This window comes from Balaenoptera ricei, chromosome 7 (genome assembly GCF_028023285.1).
Source record: "Balaenoptera ricei isolate mBalRic1 chromosome 7, mBalRic1.hap2, whole genome shotgun sequence".
Classification (NCBI taxonomy): Eukaryota; Metazoa; Chordata; class Mammalia; order Artiodactyla; family Balaenopteridae; genus Balaenoptera; species Balaenoptera ricei.
Genome location: NC_082645.1, coordinates 76,067,045 through 76,088,699, shown reverse-complemented (window position 1 = coordinate 76,088,699; position 21,655 = coordinate 76,067,045). Strand labels below are relative to the sequence as shown.

Genomic DNA, 21,655 nt, shown 5'->3' with positions numbered 1-21,655 from the left:
GCTAAATACCACATTAAAAGAAAAAAAAGCAGGAATTGGTAGATGGAGGGTGACATGGGTGTGTGTGGTAATTTTCAATTTTTTATAAGGTGGCCAGAGTAAGCTTCATGGAGAAGGTGACATTTGAGCTAAGACTTGAAGGAGATGAAGGAAATCTGAAATGTGGGTACTATATGTTGCTCAGAATTTGTTACTTAATTTATCTCCAGACTACATAAAAGTCATGATACTACCCATTTGAAGAGAGAAATAGCTAGGCAGATTTTTGGTTCTCTTCTTTATTTCAAGCAATGTCTTTGCTGGAGAGAGATTAAGCAGACAGACTTCATTCAAAAAAAAACAAAAAACAAAAAACAGTTTGAAACTTTTCATGCATTTAGGCAGGCAATTCATACATTTGGCATAGCACAAATTGTACTTAATTATTCATTTAGGATTAATATTTGAGAATAGAACTAGGGTTTGCTATAGATATTACTACTAAAATTTCTAGTGTTTCCAATATAAGGCAGGCTCAATTCTCTGTGTGGTGTTTTTACAACTAGTCAATAGTTTGAGCCTTCGGTTGGAGAAAAAAAAAAAAAAATCTATGTCAAATGCATTAACAGACTGAAAGTTGGTTTTCCAGACAAAACTGTAGATGAGCATTGCATGTGCACTGTGTGTAATTTTAGTTTCACATTTTGGCCACAATCATTTAGATTTCCCAATGATACATGGAAAGAAACTTAAGTAATACCTAATATAAAAGATTTTCCTTTTTATTTTTTCCATTTTAAGTAAAGGAAAAACAGCAGTTTTACTAGTTAACTGGAAAGCCTTTGCATGTGAGATTGAGAAACATTTCATGACTGTATTGCAGAAACTAACTACCTTTGTACAGTTTGTCTAATCTCATTATTTGTATGTGTCACTGAAATACTATGTATACATTGTCTTCTTTTTACTTTCTCAGATTTCAAGATAAGTTTTCAAAATTAATTGTTATTATATTGCTTTAGAATATTAAATATGATTGTCCTAGTGGAACAGAAATTTAACTCAGCTCAAATAATCATCAAATGGCTACTTTTGTTCAACTGGTACAAAAAAATAGAGAAGGGCACAAAAAAAGTAATAGTTTGAGTAACCATCCTAAAAAGGGATTTAAATTCAGAGGGCTCATTGGAAAGTGAAAGCCTGTAAGTGGATTGAAGAAACAAAAGATGCAAAACTTCACAGGCCTGCTCCATACTCACCCACCCACTCTCTCACAGACCTTGAGGCTGCGGTGGAAAAATATTGTCAAAGTATGTAACAGATCCCCCTCAGCTGTCCCTGGTGGCTTCATATGTATCTTATTTTTTAAATGTTGGGGATCAGATAAGGAAAAAGAAATGATCAGTGTGGAATTGTTGGCACTGAGTCAGAAGGGTCTAAAGGAAGAGCTGAATACTCTTCTTCGTCTCTCCGTTGTGTTGATAAACAGTGCCTGAGCGCAGAAGGAAGGGAGGGATTGCCTTGGAACATTCTCTGGAACTGAGTCCAGCAGCTGGGGCTATGCTGTGCTTCGGTAAAGGCAGCATCTGTGCTCTGGTCCAGAGGGACCAGTGGAGCTGCTCTGCTGCTGCTTCTCTTGTCCCATAAAGCATTCTCTGCCCACTTCATGAGGACACCAGCTGACTGTGCCATGATTCTAACCCTTCAAAAACTTTTACAATTAGAGAAACTTTAAATTATGTTAACCCAGACCTTCATAACCAGCAAAGGGACCTAGACCAACTGGGCCAGGAAGGCTGAAGGGCTGCTATAGCTTTTTGAAAATTTTTTCAAAATGTGAGCGGCTGTGACGGACACAGTTTTCTTCCTTTCTGGCCACACAGAAGTCTAGATGTCAGGGGCATACTTAACAAGAACAATCAAGTGACCCATTTCCCTATCATTCAAAATAGGGGTCCTCAGTGCACATCCTCTTTGGGAAGTTTAGGGAAGGAGGAAAGAGAGCTTCATGTGCTATCTGTTTAATAAGCACATCAATGAAATAGTACTTCCTGCCTTCATTCACTCACTCATTCATCCACACAGCAAATATGTTTATCAAAGACTGATTTTATGACATTGGATGTGAAGGTTACTGAGATGAACACGTCTGGCTCCCAAGGAGCTCACAGTCCAGTGAGAGAAAATGGTCTGAACAAACAGTTGTTTGAATAAGAGATTTAAAATTTCTGTGATATGCGAGCACATTATTTCTACAAGGAAGATCTTTAGTTAATGTCTACAGAATGTCCAGCATGGGCTTAGGTGCATTTATTTCATATATTTTTCAAAATTTTTAGGTAGACCCCAATAATTTAATATTAAAAATAGAATCACATCTCTCCTGGACAGTCAAAGGTTTCAATAAGGCCATTTCTATACAGACTTTTTTGCACAAGTACAATTATATAAAGGAATGTAGCCCTAGGGTGTGGGCCATAGTTGTCAAGCAGCAGCAGTTCTGATGTCTGAGTTTCTAATTGTCTATTATAATAAGATGGTGGATTTGTTCTGCCATCTAGTGATTAAGAACTGAATTCTTAGAACTAAATTTAAAAGCACCTAATCTTTGTGAGAAGACAAATATCTGAGGATATATGAGAAACACAGGACAATTGAGTTACTCTCAAACAAAACATGGTCAGATAAAATACATCTCTTCTATCTAAGAGATCAGTGCCAAGATGTTTGTGGTAATGACTTTGCAATGGATTGGTTTAATTTGTTGGAACATTTGATAAGGGTGAAAGAATCATGTGGCTTGGAAGATAAAATTTTTGGAAGTTACAACACCATGGAAGATTACAAAATAATGGCAATACAATAAGATATCTATCGGTCTTCCTCAATTTTAGGAAAATTAAAGAAACACGTAGAAAAAATACAAGTGTCAAAGTATTTTGGTTTTGGAATTCTTTTTCAGATTTTATAAGAAATAATTTTTAAACTTCTGGACCTTCAATTAAGGTTAATGTCAGCTTGCATTATTTTATGATTTCTATAGAGGAATCAGGAGGGCGGTATTGACCCTCTCAGAATGTCATATGAGAATTCTTACTTAGTTATTTTTTAATAATATTGTCATTCATAAAATAATTATGTCATGGCTACTTTACTGTAAATTGGCTGCAATTTTGCTTCCTATTTTACTTTTCTTTTTCATTTAAATAAATATCTATGTAGAAAACAGAAGGGACAACCTAATCATAAGGTACACAACTACCACGTACAAACTTGAGAACTGCAAGACACCCTGTATTTTCTACCCAGTGTTTCTTTGTACATGTCTTTCATTCAGACATGAAGAATCAGAGTTCACGAAGTTTTTGTGCCCTCTGTGATGTGCATGGATTCTGTGCTGGGGAAGAGAGGGCAGGTTTTAGCAGCGAATGTGGTTTTTCATCTCCTTGCCATTTAAAAGCATTCCAACTAACTTTCCACATCATATTAAATTTAATTATAAATTCTCAGGGGGAAAAAGGACCAGTGATGACTCAGAGTATAAAACTAACTTTTAACATTGTCATTTAAAGCAAGTAATATAGTGCCCCTTGGATTGAGGTCATGCTGTCTTAAACTTTCAGGAAGAAACTGACCTTCTGTGAGTTAACACAGACTGAGAGAATGTGTCTTTTTATTCCAACCTTGAAGGAGCCACAGAGAACAGTATAACTCACCCCTGAAGAGTCTCTCACATATTTTAATGATGTTTAATCAACAACATCATTGTATGTCATCTCATTTTTTGTTTTTCACATTCACTACTTCCCCATATATAATTATTTCATCAGTGAAATTGAGACTTCACAATGATAGTATATATTTTTGAGAACAGAATACATATACTTCCAGTATTTTGCACATGCAGTCCTAGGCACATACCCACTTAACCCTCCGTAGATACATGTGAACACTTTTGCCTCCCAGGGTGTGGGAAGGGAGAAGCAAGCTAACTGAACTTGTGGTGTATCTCATTTTCAGTCAATGGTATTTAGTGCTTGTGATTGGATATTTCTTTCTCAATCAAAAAATTTAATGAACAAAGTTATTCTTTTGTTACTTAATGGAGTAGTTCGATGGACTATGGGTGTAAGTCCATTTCTATATAGGTTGTGTTTTGTGAAAATATTCACCATGGAACTACATTGTTTCAAAGTGATTTTTCTTCTAAAAGTAACACTGCTTATTTGATGTGAAAATTTCTTATTTTTTTCAAAATAGTTCTGCAGAAAAGCATATTAAAGCAGGATACTTATTTTCTCCTTAGTTTAAAATGCCTATAGTAACACTGGATAGACAGAGCCAATATTCTTTTATTGAGTAGCTATACATTATGTGATAAACATCTTTTGATGAAAATGAAACAGATTAGAAACTTCGTGCTCTTCTTGTGAATAACACAGAAGCCAGGATGTGGTGTCATGCTCCGAAAACAATTTTCCATTTGCCAAATATGTGATGAAAGACTATGTGAGGCAAAGTATTCCATAGAGCAGTGAGAAGAATGTTATCCAAGAAAAACTTTCTGAAGTTAGGAAGATGGATATTTGGACTAATGTGTTTAAACTGAAATCATTTTCATCCGTAGTTCTGTGTTAGCATTTGACTATATTGTGATAAATATATAAATATAACTAAATATATTTCAAAAACTAATTGTAAATGCATTTTAAAATTTTTAGTTTTATTTTTGTAAAGTGTAAAGTTAGTGCTGGTGCAGTTAAATTAGTGAACCATAATTTAGATTCATTCATTCATTCATATCCATCCATTGAACAAGTATTTGTTGAATGTCGGCTCTATGCAAGGTATGACATCAAGGTTTAGAAATACCATGACGAACAAGACACACTAGTTCTTACCTTCGTAAAATTTACTGTCTAGTGGTGGAAATAAGAAAATAAACAAGGAAAAAAAAAAGAATACTAATTGTGATAAATCTTATGAAGGCAGTGATTTTTGCCTAGCCATTCCATTTTAGTAAATATTTAATTACCTTGCATATAATACAAAACGAATGAATCACTGGATGGATGGGTGAATGGGTTCTTTAAAGAGTTCTGTGAGGCATTTCAATTCGGTAAAGGAAGTCTACTTTTATAGGGTAGTCAGAGAAGAATTGTGGGGGGCAGGTGACAATTAAGCAAACCGTAATAGTGAGCTATCAGAGTCTGAGTTGAGGGATGGAAAGGTAGTGCTAGGCAAAGGGGTCAAGTTGTACAAGGACTGGGAGGGAGGGCCTTTGGGCTTGAAAAAGGAGCTTTGAATTTAAGTAGTTGGAAAGCTCCTGAAGGAATTAAGCAAGGATTATATGATCCACATTATGTTTTAAAATACTATAGTTTTGTTTCTTAAGAATCACAAAGTTAAAGATGTAATATATGTGTTTATTTTATAGTAAATGTATAAGAGAACTACTATGTGTATAACTGTGTGTATATATTTTCCAAATCTGCATTAAATTTTTATCTAAATGTAAGAAAAGTATTTGGCAGATATTAGGTTATAGCTTACCATATTGTTTTGGTTGTGACTTTCCTTAATTAATTTTGATGCAAAGATAATGAATGCATTACCTGTGTAAGCTTTGCATTTCCACTACAGTTTAGGAAACAACTTTAGTTTCGGATGTTTAGTGGAAATCTACTCCATGAAATGGGTCACCATTATTCTTTTTTACCTTAATGTTTAAAATGAATTTAAGTTTTTCTTCATGGTACGAGAATATATATTGTCTTCTGTTGTTGTGGGATTTACTAATGGAAAATTTCTGGTCAGTTTAAAGTCACATAGGGTTCACCAAACGCTGAAATTATGTATTCTCTTTGGAACTATTCTTTTCCTGCTTTTCAGTGGTTTATTTTTATCCTTCTGACATGATCTTACCACATTTGGTTATTTGTATCTTCAAAAATGATCTTGGGAAGCCTCTCTGACTTAGTATACTTAACTTTGGATCACTTTTTACCCCCCTATCATGCTGGAATATAAGTATCATAATAATTCAATTGTGAATTACATGCTTTGTCTTTAAATACTAATGAAGTAAGTTCATCTGTGTTTTGCCACCTTAGGAGGTTACCGCTTAGCCCAGAGTTTTTTAGAACCCACAAGATGACTCACCTTCTTAAATATTTCCCAGATTCCAAAATTTCAGAAGATTACTAACCTCCTTTTTTTCTTCTTATTTTAGAAGGATATGGTGAAGAAATAGCCTGCACTCAGAATGGTCAGATGTACTTAAACAGGGACATTTGGAAACCTGCCCCTTGCCAGATCTGCGTCTGTGACAATGGCGCCATTCTTTGTGACAAGATACAGTGCCAGGATGTGCTTGAATGTGCCGACCCCATAACTCCTCCTGGGGAGTGCTGTCCTGTCTGTCCACATACAACTGGAAGTAGCAATACCAATTTTGGTAAGAATACTTAGGGCCAACTCAGAATTGGTCCAATGATTCATCTTTATAGTAACAGTGTTTTTTGCTCTCAGAATTCAGCAACCCAAGAAAATAATTAAGCCACTATTCAGTGGTCTTTGGGGTTAATAATTTCTCTCACCCACTTTATCTAACAGTAATGAAAATAAAGTTATTTCTTGTCTTCTTAAAAACCAGGGAATTTTTTTGGCTGCATTTTAAGTGGTTAAGTCTAATTTGAGAATTCCTTGTACTACTTAAGATGGTCATTTATTACCCTGTCCATGCTGGGTGCCTCCAAGATATTTGTTGCTTTTCTATGAAGTCCATTAATATCTAAGAGGAGCTCTAGAAACACATTTCTCTTCCCTGGTGCCAGCTTTGACCTTGGTAATGGAATAATAATTTCTAATGTAATTTATTGCCACAGCACCCTCTATTACATTGGCTCAGAAATGCAGAATGCTTTTAATGTTGGCTAAGAAAGACAAGAGAATGAAATGGATTTCCTTGAGAAAACAATGATATAAATTATTGGTTTTTAAAACTTCTTTTTTGGAGAAAAGTGTCTGTGTTTAACATAACCTGTGTATTTGAGTAACATGTCAGAAAAACTTCCATATAAGAGAAACAAGTTCATATTTATGTGTTTTAGTGAACCAGGTAAGATTAATATTAAACTTTTAGGTTATTTGTTTTAGCAGTCATGAATGGAGACTTGCATGCATCCTTGTCTAGACAGTGTCAAGGCTTTATTTCTTCCCCCAAATATCACTGCAAATAACAACAAATATGATGAAGTATTCAAAAGTATTTTCATGGAAACATTACATAGTAATTTACCAATTATCCTCTTGGGTATCTTTCAACAGTGAGAGTTTGCCTGGAATAAATACCCAAACTTAATTTTTAGCCAGGTAATACGGAAAATATAATGGGAAGAATTAAAAACAAGACACCAAAGGGCTACCTGAAGTAGATACAATCTGCACAGAATCCCCAGGAGTAAAGCAATATTAAACCTGTGGGAATAAGCAAGTAGTATGTTGGGACAATGGTGGCAAATATCAAAAACCAGAGAAAAATACACAACTTCCTACAAATAGGTGGTTTAGGGAAGCCCAATTTATTCCAAGATGAATAATGAAAAAAAAAAGAGATGACAACAGCATTGATACAAAGATACTATAAGGAAAAAGGTAGGACAGTTTAACGAAATTTATGAGATAAAGAACACACCAGTAAATATACTGTCACAGAACAGATAAAAATTCTGACCAACCATTTAACCATAAACTAAATAAAACTTAATGAGGTAATTGAAAGAAAGAACGTCATAAATTAGAAATACAAAAAGAAGGAATAATGAGTAAATAAGTAGAAGGATAACCAAATCATCATAGGGAAATGAAGATGAAATAGGAAGGTGAACAAGGAGAATTGATAAATTCTGCAGAAATTGATAAATTGCACAAGGTACACAAGGAGAATTGATAAATTCTGCAGAAAATACAATAAGGGATGTAGAAAATAGAAATGAGAAAAGTAAAAATAAAAAATAAAAATAGTGAAAAGGATTTGAAAGAAAATAATATAGAACATATGTAAAGGATAGCCCTAAAGAAGAATCCCAAAGAAAAAATAAATGCAATAGAGCAGAACAAATAATGATATAATCCAAGAAAACTTTTCTGGAGTAAAATTAAACTTTCATTTTGATATTGAAAAAGGAAACCAAGTGGCTAAAAGAATTGACCCAGAAGAGTCAGCATAGAGACATATCTTAGTAAAGTTATTAAACTTTAAAGAAAAAGAGTCTTTTGGAAAATCAGTGAAAAAGAATGGATAAATTCTAAAATGAAAAACTATTCAGATTAGTCACAGATTTCTCCATAGTAATAATATTCAATACCCAAAGAGAGTGGAACAATATCTACATGTTTCTCAAGGAAAAAAATATGTGGAACCAAAGTTTAAAGATAAATCCATTCTCTCCTTCAAGTATTAAAGTTATGGAAAAAATAGCAAAACACACAGGAACTCTGGGAATCTTTCCATAAATATCTTAGGGAAACTACTATGGGACAAACCCAAGACAACCAAGAGTTAATTGGGGAAATTGTCAAAGAACTGACGTGAGCATTGATATATATAACTGTAGAAAGAGACTAAAACAAAAATGCAGTTTAGGGTGATGGATGGGAATGTAAATGTTATTGAATCTGACAATATAGAAATAATACAGCTAATAATACATAATGAGAGGAGAAGACAAAAAGGGGTAAAGTAGAGTTGAGTTTGCTAATTCCTCACCTTTAAGAGGCAGAAGTCAAAAAATATCATTCAAAGCTGACAAATCATATAGAAGAAGTATAGTAGCACATTTAACACTACAGAGATAAATACTAGGGCATTTTCTTGTCTTAAATTGCGTGCTGGAAGAAAGTGTGGGGGTCAGAGAAGAAATAGGAAGCACTGTAATTTTTATCACTGCTCATTTTAATGGAGCTAATAGAAACTGTCTAAATAAAGATATGAGTAATATAAAAGAATAATGTTAAATAGTAGAGCCAATATATGAATCTTCTCAAACATCAGAAAGACTAACATACCAAACAATACAAATGTTCTTGAAAACATTATGAAACATTTTTTTTTTTTTAAATGTGACGTATATGTTTTTTTAAATTAATTAATTAATTAATTTATGGCTGTGTTGGGTCTTCGTTTCTGTGCGAGGGCTTTCTCTAGTTGCGGCAAGTGGGGGCCACTCTTCATCGCGGTGCGCGGGCCTCTCACTATCGCGGCCTCTCTTGTTGCGGAGCACAGGCTCCAGACGCGCAGGCTCAGTAGTTGTGGCTCACGGGCTCAGTCGCTCCGCGGCATGTGGGATCTTCCCAGACCAGGGCTCGAACCCGTGTCCCCTGCATTAGCAGGCAGACTCCCAACCACTGCGCCACCAGGGAAGCCCTGAAACATTTTTTAAAAATATAATGAAAAATCTACAGCTATATTCTTAAAAAATTGAAAAAGAAAGAATAAAAATATGTGCATTTAGCATCCATCTCAAAAAATTAGAAAAAGAACAACAAAATAAGCTGAAAATAAGCAGAAGAAATTCATAAAGAAAAAATGAGTTGAAAAGTGAGAAAACTGAAATACAGTAGAAATATGTAAATTCAAAAAATAGTACTACAGGAAATCAACAAAATAAATTAACCATAAAATAAGAAATGGTAATGGGAAAATGACCAAATGAAAACAGAGAACATAAAAGAATAATAAAAGGTTTCTTTGCACAAATTTATGCTGATAAATTTGAAAACCTATATGAAATGGATACCTTTCTAGGAAAATATAATTTGCTAAAACTAGCCCTGGTAAAAGGAGAAAAAGTGAGCACACAGATTTCCCTAGAAGAAATAGAAAAATTTGTAAAGCAGATAGACCTACTAAAAGTAGCAGGTGATTTCACAGTTGTGCTAAACCATTACAAAACAGATTATTTTAATGCTGTTTAAGCTCTTCTAGAACATGCAAAGAGAAGGCATACTTCTAATGTCTTGTTATGAAGGAAGTACATCCTTGATAGCCAAATGTGGCAAGGATTGCACAAAAAAGAAAACTATAATCATACAAATTTACTTAATATTTTTAAATTTATAAAAAAACATAAATAAAATATTAAATCTATTAGCACATTAAAAGGATAATTAGCCATGAAAAAGTAGAGATTATTCCTTAAGTAAAAGAATAATTCAATATTAGGAAAGCTATTAATAAAAATAATTAATTAAAAATAATTATCTTAGCAGAGCTATTAAAAAATAATCACATGCTTTTCTCCATAATTGAAGACATTTGGCAAAGACAAATAAATATTCTTGATACAGATACTTAGTAACTTAGTAATAAATGACATTTCATTAACATAATAAAATATTTACATCTCAGCTTAGAAGCTTTATTATATTTAATAATAGAAGCATTACCTTTTTTTTTTTTTTAACATCTTTATTGGAGTATAATTGCTTTACAATGGTGTGTTAGTTTCTGCTTTATAACAAAGTGAATCAGTTTTACATATACATATGTTCCCATATCTCTTCCCTCTTGCATATCCCTCCCTCCCACCCTCCCCACCCCACACCTCTAGGTGGTCACAATAGAAGCATTACCTTTAATGCTTAGGGCCAACTCAGAATTGGTCCAATGATTCATCTTTATAGTAACAGTGTTTTGTTACAATTGTGTACTTACAAAACCTGAGGGAATAGAGTAAAAAAATACTACAAAACAATTTAGTAAGATAGTGAAGTATAAAATTAACAAATTAATAGATATACTGTATACAATTACCTCATAGAATAAATAATAGGAATAAAAATATCTTATTTATAATAGCAATATATAGGATAAAGTGGCTAAGGATAAACTTCATACAAAATTTGCAAGACCTATCTGAAGAAAACTTTAAAACACTACTAACTCAAATGATGACTTTAATAAATGTAATGTTTTATTATGTTCTTGGTTAGGAAGACTAATAATAGGAAAATTAATAATAGTGACCTCCTGTGAGAAGTGAAATGTGGGAATTAGAGGAAAGGGGACAAGAAGGAGATTTTTCACTGTATAATTGTATACCTTTATTAATATATTTTGGGTTTGTTTTTTTTAACCATGTGAATGAATAGCCTACTCAAAAAAGTATAAAAAACAAAAACAGAGCATACTGATTGAAGATAATTAGTTATAATTTTAATAGTCAATTTTATAATTTAATGAATTTTAAATACTATATAAAGGATGTTAAGAATAATCACATAACGTCAGAATTTTCCAAAGGGATGTATTATTTTGCCTCCTACGAACATACTGATCCAAAACAACTTTTGAATTATATCTACTGGTGACAGGGAAACCTGTTTAAGTTAAGTTCTGACTCTCTAAAAATAATTATTGAAATAAATATTTAGGAGATTTTCAATAACTATATTTGCATAAAATAACATATTTATTCTTTTCTTTTTATAGGTAGAGGAAGAAAGGTAAGTTTTACTTTGCATAGTTTCATTTTTGTAAATTTTTAAAATTCTAACGCTATCCGCATAGGACTGTGCTTTGAAGTGTTTGAAAGCCTTTTGTAAAGTATAAAGTACCACACTAATATAAATATATGAGCACAGTTTAACTACTTTGATTATAGATTATAGATGCCTCTGTTTTATTCCCTTTGTTAATTTTTGTGTATAGATGTTTCTTCCAGAAGGTTGTGAATCCCTTAGGGATTGAGACTGTGTCATATTAACCTTTGTATTACTTGCATTTATCACAGCACTTAGTATATACCTTATGTATATTAAATGTCTAATTAAATGTCTAATTAATTAATTAAGGTCTAATTAATATATTAAATGTCTAATGGATGTCTAACAGAAGGAAATAAGGAGGGAAGGAAGGAAGGAAGAGAAGGGAGGGTATTAGTTCTACTTCAGTGGAATCGTGGTCTCTCGTGCATTGATTGGGAAGTAAAGATTCATTTAAAAGAATTAATTGAACGTTTTGCCAAACACACATCACCTCCCTTTCTCTCCCCTTCTTCACATTCAAGGAGCCTAAAATCTAATCCGAGAGACAAGCCTTACACTCAAGAGGACAATATTGGGGTATAGCCATGACCCTGGTACAGCTGGCTGGTTTAGCCACTTGTCATCTGGACATGGGTAATCCCAGTCAGTGAAGAGAGTTCCATTCCCTTGGAAGTGCTCTCCGTTTCCTGGTTAAGTTGAAAACTATGGAATTTGCTCTGGTCTTATCCAGATGGGCTGGGCACAGAAATCAAGAATGGAAATGAGCAGGCATCCCAATTTTCATGGCAGATTTTAGACAGCAAATTTAAATTCTTTGCCTCTGCATGCAGTGGAACTTTGGTAAAGTGATAATCAGATAATGCAATGAAATGCCTTCATGGTAAATGAAAGTGATGCCATCTATCAAGGGGAGGTCCTTGTCACCTTTACATTTTTTGGTTCAGAGGGCAACACCATAAATTTGTTGTTGTCTTATTTGACATAAATATCAGTGAAGCTATTTACATTTGAATATATGTTAAAGGAGAAGGACTACAGATTCCAGCTCACATTTAATTTACATCTGAAAGCTATAAAAATATGAAACATAAAAGTTTGAGTATAGGCCTCAAACAAACTAGATAGATAGGTGAATAGGTAGGTAGATAGATGAACAATCTGTGAAATAAAAAAAGAACTAACGGTGAGAACTGCCCTGATGTAATCAATTTGATTTGGTTAGCAATCACCCAATTTGCTGAGGGACAGCTGTCAGGCTATGTCATTTAGTTTACTGCCTTTTCCCAAAGGTGGTATGGGACAGCTGGACACACTCAAAGCAGCTGTTAATTTAGCATGGTCTAGTTATGTGCTACTATCTTCATGACCCTGTTATTTATTATCAAGCGTCATCAGAAATATGAGAGCAGAGTAATATTATAGAAATACATTTTGTGCTTGGTTTATATAAAATTGATTTTTATTTATCATTCATTCATTCATTCATTCATGTTAACCCCCAAATAATTACTGAGCCCTTGTTGAAATCCTGTAGGAGGCAAATAATACAGATGACATGATGCTGGGAAAAATGCTGTGACTGCTTCCATGGTAACGGCATGCCATAAAAGTGGTGAGGCATGTCCACAGAGCATTAAGTGATGAATAACAGATGAGAAGTTAAATAAAATGTAATTCTCATCTGAATCTGAGTACTTGAATTTTATGTTTCCCAGGGGTATGGAAATCAAATTTAGTAAAATTATCATTCCACATAAATTGATTTATTCAAAGCCCATATTAACAAAAGCAACAAATATTTACATATGTGGCTTATTTCCAAAATAAGAAATATCATAGAATCATTAGATAAATTTGTTATCAGAACCTGATAAGAGAACATTTAATCCCATATCAAGTATTGTGGAACAATAGGAGGCTCATTTTTCTAATTTTGCCTGAAATCATTTCTCCTCCCTTCTTACTTGTTTTTCTAGACTTGCTCCTAAAAGGAACATTTTCTTCAGTATCATTCTCATAAAGTCCTTTATTTATTGGACACAGATTTGCATACCCTCTCTGAACAATTAAAATTCTCTTAGTATTTCAAAGAAAGCTCTTTCAGCTCTTAAAAGGTTAATTTGTATTACTTTCATGTTAAAAATGGGAAGACCTAGTCTAGAAGTTAGCGCGGAGATAAGCCTGTTCTACTTTGCCTCCCATAGGTGTTGACCCCCTGTTCCTCTAGTCTTCTTGTAGGTGTGCTTCAGTCTACCCTGAAGCACCCTCCTGCCTCTGTAGAGCCATTTCCAATACTTCTTCTTCTTTTTTTTTTTTTAAAACATCTTTATTGGAGTATAATTGCTTTACAATGGTGTGTTAGTTTCTGCTTTATAACAAAGTGAATCAGCTCTACGTATACATATATCCCCATATCTCCTCCCTCTTGCGTCTCCCTCCCACCCTCCCTATCCCACCCCTCTAGGTGGTCACAAAGCACCGAGCTGATATCCCTGTGCAATGCGGCTGCTTCACACTAGCTATCTATTTTACATTTGGTAGTGTATATATGTCCGTGCCACTCTCTCACTTCGTCCCAGCTTACCCTTCCCCCTCCCCATGTCCTCAAGTCCATTCTCTACATCTGCATCTTTATTCCTGTCCTGCCCCTAGGTTCTTCATAAGCATTTTTTTTTTTTTTTAGATTCCATATATATGTATTAGCATACAGTACTTGTTTTTCTCTTTCTGACTTCACTCTGTATGACAGACTCTAGGTCCATCCACCTCATTACAAATAACTCAATTTCGTTTCTTTTTATGGCTGAGTAATATTCCATTGTATATATGTGCCACATCTTCTTTATCCATTTATCTGTTGATGGACACTTAGGTTGCTTCCATGTCCTGGCTATTGTAAATAGAGCTGCAATGCATTTGCAATACTTCTGAATTCTCAGTTTATTCCTGACTTCATGAGTATTAGCTGTCTCAGCATTAGAATCAGCAAGTATGATCAGGGTACTGTTCTTTCATTGAGTCCACCATTAAGACTGTCAAGATTGTAAAATAATGTTTTAAATGAAGACAAAATCTAAGAGTAAAATACTGAGGCATTGATTAGGTAAACCAAGCTCAGGTACATGATGGAAAACTAATATTACCAGAATGTTAACAGTGATTATCTCCTGGGCATGAGTATGATATTTAGTTTATCTCTCTGTTTCCTCTATTTAACAATTCCCTGCTATGAACTCATGTTCTTTATATAATCAGATATAAGAACAGTATATGTAAAAGGAGAAATTTAATAAAAGAGAATTCATTATCGTTGCATTTTCTATAGTTTGGATGTAATCCTCAATGCATTCATTCTCTGTAATTGCCTAGGAAAAAACATTTTTCATAGTGTATTAATGAAAATTAATATATTAATTAATTTATTGAGAACTTCTGTGTGTCCAGCTGAGAATATAAAGTAGACATAATCATGACCTTGGGGAGACCAAAATCTGTTGGAAGACAAATTCTGAAATAAATAATACAAGCAAGTACGTGATACAGTAGAGGTATATAAAGATACAATTCATCCAATATTATTTAAACTATATACTTGACATCATGCTATAAGAATGCAGTTTTTGATAATCTAAAGTTCTAAGAATCAAAAGAAATTCCATCTGTATCTGTTGTGTTATCTACATCTATTATAAGAGCAAATTAAACTTCCTGACTTTAAGTTATGATAGTTTCTTGTGTTATTTTTTACTTTCCTGTTCAGTTAATGTTTTTTCTAGATTTTCCACAGATATTGAGAATTACCTGACTAATATTATTATGTTCTTTCTTTTCTTTCCTTTTTTTTTTCTTAAAAGACAGCCATACATCTCTTGTTATTTCTCATATTCTTCCATGAGTTAAAAAAAAAGGGATGGCAGGTGTTTCAGGAATGGCATCTGATAGGTTACTAAAAGCTAGGTGGCATGTAATATGAGTGTGAAAATTCAAATATGTCCACATTTCTGGATTTTCTCTTTGGGCTTGATTACTGTGAAAACTGAAGGGAAACAACTTTACACATTTCACACTTTGGATTAATTTTCTTTTCATGTCTTTGAGATAAGTAGTGTTTTTTTCATGAATAATGTCTGACTAAATATTTTAAAGATTGATTGTTAACTTTTTTTCTCAATTTATTTTTTTACCTTTCTTACACAGAAATTTCCAGTGTTTACATGGAATATTCTAATATGACATGTTAATGCTCAACAAGCCACTATATTTTGCTAATTGAACTTTTATTTTGTTTCATAGGGACAAAAAGGAGAACCAGGGTTAGTGCCTGTTGTAAGTATATATGTATATACTGCTTTCATGTACCATTGATAAACTTAGTTACAGCCTTGTTGTATTGATATATTATTGCTCATATACATACTTTCAAAAACAGGGAATTTATTTTATAACCAAGTTTTTAGTATAAAAGAAGCAAACCAAAATAGATCAATTCTTTAATATAATATTTCATGTTTATTTGTCACAATTTCCTGACTTCTATTGTCGTATGACTAAAGGTGTAAATCAGGGTTTTACAAAATTAAATATAATGTATGTGAATATAAAGTGATAGTTAAGATGTACATTTTTTATAGTATAAATAGCCATATAATCCAAATGGAAAGGCATGATTTATGTGCCACACTTCTGGAAATACGTTATGCCATTATCCTGATTTAAATTCATAGTGTATAAGAGTTCTTAAGAGTTATTTAGACTTGTAGATGATCAAAAAGTATATCATTAAAGAGGATGAAAGTTCTTCACCACTCTCCTAGATTTTAAAGGAGTTATCATCATTTTGTCAACACAAAAATATAACATGTTGATTTATTTGACAACATTTGCATGTTTGCTTTGCTTTTAAATTGGCTTGTCTTTAACAAAGATTCCCTAAAAAGTAAACCATTCATATTGTTTTCTTTCATTTAAAAACACAATGTCTAAGGTACTGTTTTAAGCACTTTCCAAATATTTATTTGTTTGTCTTCACAACAACTCTGAGAGGGAGGTAGTTTCATAATCATTATCACCATTTTACAGAAGAGGAACCTTAAGTACAGAGACAATAATTAATTAGTCCAAGGTCATACAACTGGTAAGGGAAGGGATGGAGTTAGGATTTGAACCCAGCCCTCTTGGCTCCAGCATTGGTGCTCTCAATCACTATACCAGTACTGCCTCCCTATATTAGAGTTTAAATTAGATAATGTCTTAGCTTTATAGGCAAGGAGGAAATGGGCATCAACTGTCAACATCTATTTGTTCTAAAAAAATTCACTGGGCTTTTGTTGTTATTCTTATTTGTTAGACTATTAAGTTTTCGAAAACTCCTTAGAAACTTTTTCTTTACATATTATCTTGTTTATCATTTAGGTAACAGGCATACGTGGACGTCCAGGACCCTCAGTAAGTAGTTTCCTCCAATATTCATGGTACTGTTAAGTTCTTTGAGATACTGAATCTTTATGGATATTGTGTCTATGAAAAGACAATAGACTATAAAATAATGATGCTTGATTTCTTGAAACATTTTGTTTTGAAACATCCTCAAGTTTAAGAATTCCTTTGCAGCAGTGAATGATATTGATGAACCCTAATTAGGTTAACTGTACTCATTGAAATTAGGGCATGTTAGTCTGTTGTTTGACAATGATTAAGGGTAGACTCCTTTTATCTGTTTAATGAAACAAACTGTTAATTTCATCTGTTACTATAAAATTAAATCACATATTGCATTAGAGTTTGAGAAATTATGCATCAGAAAGCATATTTCTGGTTTAGCGTAAAAGACTATTGATTTCAGGTTTGGATTAGTGGTAGCATTCACAGGTAACCAGATGGATAAGACACACACACACACGCACGCACACACAAAATTCCTGTAAATTTTAAAACACATTAAATTAACATGAGTGAAATACTGATACGCTTTAACAGACCTGCTATAGTCCTTCTGAAGCTTTTGCTTTTAAACAATACTGTATGTTGACTTGAGTAAATGAACAGTCTAATTTTTATAACTCGATTGAAACTTTTTTTTTTAATATTTATTTAATTTTATTTATTTATTTATTTATAGCTGTGTTGGGTCTTCGTTTCTGTGCGAGGGCTTTCTCTAGTTGCAGCAAGTGGGGGCCACTCTTCATCGCGGTGCGCGGGGCCTCTCATTATCGCGGCCTCTCCAGCTGCGGAGCACAGGCTCCAGACGCGCAGGCTCAGCAATTGTGGCTAACGGGCCTAGTTTCTCCGCGCCATGTGGGATCTTCCCAGACCAGGGCTCGAACCCGTGTCCCCCGCATTGGCAGGCAGACTCTCAACCACTGCGCCACCAGGGAAGCCCGATTGAAACGGTTTTGTAGAGAAATAAAATTCTCCTGGCAACTGCCATTTTCTGGGAAAAAAAGGTTACTTTAAGATATCAGCACAAAATGCCACTTTTGAAATATAATAATTTGTTATTTAAAAATTATATATTTATTTATTTGGCTGCATCGGGTCTTAGCTGTGGCATGTGGGATCCTTCGTTGCAGCGCGCAGGCTCTTTATTGCGGTGCGTGGCCTTCTCTCTAGTTGCGGTGTGCGGGCTCTCTAGTTGTGGCTCACGGGCTCTAGAGCACGCGGGCTTAGTTGCCCCGCTTCATGTGTGATCTTAGTTCTCCGACCCCCTGCACTGGAAGGCGGATTCTTAACCACTGGCACCAGGAAAGTCCCAATCATTTGTTATTTTAATGGAGAAATAACTGCAATTACCATTTGGAAAATTCTCAGTGGATTTTAAATATACGATGGAGATGACGCAATATTCTAAATCAAGTTAAAAAAAAAAGATACTAGATACTTGAAGGCACACAAATTAACAGTAGAATAAGAGGCCTTTCTTTCCACTGCTTTCATCAGCAACTTGAATAGTAATGAACAGTTTGGGATATCATGTACCAATGTGAACGCATACATCCGTCAGAAAATTGGAAATCTGGAGTTTGTACGATTTTGTAGTTCTCAAATCTGAATCGTCAGTTTTTGTATCTGAGACAAGACAGCAAAAAAACAGTCCTTACAAATTTACAGTTATTGTTCAAACTAATATATACAGCTCATTGGGCACCACGTTTTTACACTTCTTTTCAAGTCTTTAAGCTTCAGTGCTAAAAAAACCAGCCTTTCTATGCACACAGAGCTTTTATATGCACATGGGTTTATTTTCTGTAGTCTTCAACTGAATTAAATTTTTAAAAAGTGTGATATTTCTGTTTTCCAATTTTCTTATATCGGTAAACCTTTAAAACAAAAATGTCTGAAGTATATGTGTTTTGCAGGCATAACCACTGTTTTCTGTTTTAGGGACCTCCAGGATCACAGGGACCAAGAGGAGAGAGAGGCCCAAAAGGAAAACCTGTAAGTTGGCAGTGGAGTTCCCTTTTTGCGAATTGTGCTGTGTACTGCATAAGCCCGTCTACACCAAGCTACCTGGATGTAGCAAAGAGCCAGTGGCACCGTTCCTTTCTCACTTCTATTAAACGTGACATAGAATTCAGGTCATGAGATAATTGCGTATCGATCCTGATTCAGAGGAAAGCATCACATGCTAATAATTACCTAACATCTTCTTAGATAACACAGATGATATTTATTTGTCCTTTAGGGGTTCAAATTAAGATAAAGTAGAATCTTAGGAAACATAATGAGTACCTCATGTTGTTTTCAGAAGTTGTAAATCATGAGTAAACACAGCCAAGAATGCATTGTTGAGATAAAACACCCAAGTTCTGTGATCTGTGGTTGCTGCAGGAATATCCAAGTAGGATAAAGGAACAAGAAATTATTAGAGGACAAAATTTTCTTTCAAGTGGTTGTATAATGAATTTATTTCCCAAGTAACACTGCCTTTTTCACTGAGCAGCTGCTGCGGAGCTATCAAAGGAGTGATTTTAAACATCAACAAATTCATTACCAAAGGGAACATCTTTAAATTTAAATAATCAACTCTGTATTCTTGAGATAAGACATGAGGTTATTATGTAATATGTGCCAAATGTTTTCTCTTATTACCAAGTCCTACTATAGCAATTCTTTTGCTTTTTTTATATCTCACCCTCAAAAACTTATGTCCTTTATGTACTAAATACCTAGACGAATTTGTGTATTGCTGTCATTATCCGTGTTACAATCAGAAAAATTTCTACTGCTTAATTTTCTAATGATATCTACTAAACTTTAACTCTCTATGGATTTTTTTTTAAGCTTTGTTCTCATAGAATTTTTTTTTAATTAATTAATTTATTTATTTTTGGCTGTGTTGGGTCTTCGTTTCTGTGCGAGGGCTTTCTCCAGTTGCGGAGAGCGGGGGCCACTCTTCATCGCGGTGTGCGGGCCTTGCACTATCGCGGCCTCTCTTGTTGCGGAGCACAGGCTCCAGACGCGCAGGCTCAGTAGTTGTGGCTCACGGGCTTAGTTGCTCCGCGGCATGTGGGAGCCTCCCAGACCAGGGCTCGAACCCGTGTCATCTGCATTGGCAGGCAGACTCTCAACCACTGCGCCACCAGGGAAGCCCCCCTCTCTATGGATTTTTAACCTTCCAAAGATGTATTTATCCATATCTAAATGGGAAAAATAGATGAGCAAGGAAGGAACAAACAACCTTAAATATACAAATAAGGAAAAAACATATTTTAGATCATGTCCCTAGGAACTCTTGCCACTGGTTTCATCTTTGATACTGTTTTTTGCTTCTACACATTTCACCAAGTATAGGGTGATGCCAGTACTGTTTCCAAACCGCAGCTAGAGTTATGGAAGGTATTTGCAGGTATGCAGGTAAATGACAGTGGCCCCAAGGAAGGAGTTCATAGCCATGTAGGTGGGCAGCAAAGCTGTGTCCCGATTCCCTTATGGCCCATTCTTCATTGCTGTTCTGCTGAGCTACCTCACCAGCGTTGGTAGCTTAAATGCTGTTGGTAGGTCTTCAGATGTCTGTCCAGGGTCTAGGATGACAGAGACAGGTGGAAGATGACTTCAGTTGGGTGGAGGGTGGGTGGTCATGCAGAAAACACTGTGTATCAATGTACTTGTGCCCAAAATAATTGATAAAACTGAGTCCTAAGTCTACGTAGAAGTTGCTGTGGAAATAGTTGTTGGAATTCCAGAATTTCTGTCAGGATTCAGTGAATCTACTCCTCACTTTTACTCTTCTCTTCTCGACTTAGTGCGTTATAGGCTCCATTTCCTATCTTGGTTAAGTCTGAGACAATGTGAATTTTGTGTGTGTGTTTGAAAAACTGTGAGGAGTAGTTATTTACCTGGAATCAAGCAAGACAGTCCTGGCAGATACCCAAGTAGGAAATCTGTTCCTCTCTTAATCCTAGCAAGCAGTGGTGTGATGGTAAATGTTTAATGACTGACTTATTTTTTTAAAAAAGAAAAAGGTTCTGAAGAACCTAGGGGCAAGACAGGAATAAAGATGCAGATGTAGAGAATGGACTTGAGGACACAGGGAGGGGGAAGGGTAAGCTGGGACAAAGTGAGAGAGTGGCATGGACTTATATATATACTACCAAATGTAAAATAGCTAGCTAGTGGGAAGCAGCCACATAGCACAGGGAGATCAGCTTGGTGCTTTGTGACCACCTAGAGGGGTGGGATAGGGAGGGTGGGAGGGAGATGCAAGAGGGAGGAGATATGGGGATATATGTATATGTATGGCTGATTCACTTTGTTATAAAGCAGAAACTAACACACCATTGTAGAGCAATTATACTCCAATAAAGGTGTTTAAAAAAAAAGAATATGCCTGTAGCTTTTGCTGATTTCCCTGGTGTAAATACTCCCACCAGGGCTGTTTTCAAGATACTGGCATGATGTCATAAGATACCTACAGGTAGAATGTTTTGCCTCAGGTCCCAAGACTTGCAGGAGACGCTTACCTGGACAAAAGCTGTGGCTGACACAATATAGGCTGGTACTGCAGTCATAAATACCATTTTCCTCCCCTTACTTCATTACCATCAAACACTACAAAAGCTCGTGAAGCAGAGCACAGTTTCTCAATCTTAACACCACTGATGTTTGGGGCCAGATCATTCCTTATGCA

At 34.8% G+C, this 21,655-nt stretch overlaps 1 protein-coding gene across 1 annotated transcript in view; it reads left to right on the top strand.

Annotated features, from left to right (window-relative positions):
- The window catches only part of COL5A2 (collagen type V alpha 2 chain), a 143,437-nt gene that overhangs the window by 59,357 nt on the left and 62,425 nt on the right, over nucleotides 1–21,655 (top strand). Inside the window, exons 2-6 of the mRNA XM_059928323.1 lie at nucleotides 6,212–6,436; nucleotides 11,474–11,487; nucleotides 15,823–15,855; nucleotides 16,942–16,974; nucleotides 18,910–18,963. Of these exons, the coding sequence (XP_059784306.1) occupies nucleotides 6,212–6,436; nucleotides 11,474–11,487; nucleotides 15,823–15,855; nucleotides 16,942–16,974; nucleotides 18,910–18,963 (359 nt within the window). The remainder of the gene's footprint in view (nucleotides 1–6,211; nucleotides 6,437–11,473; nucleotides 11,488–15,822; nucleotides 15,856–16,941; nucleotides 16,975–18,909; nucleotides 18,964–21,655) is intronic.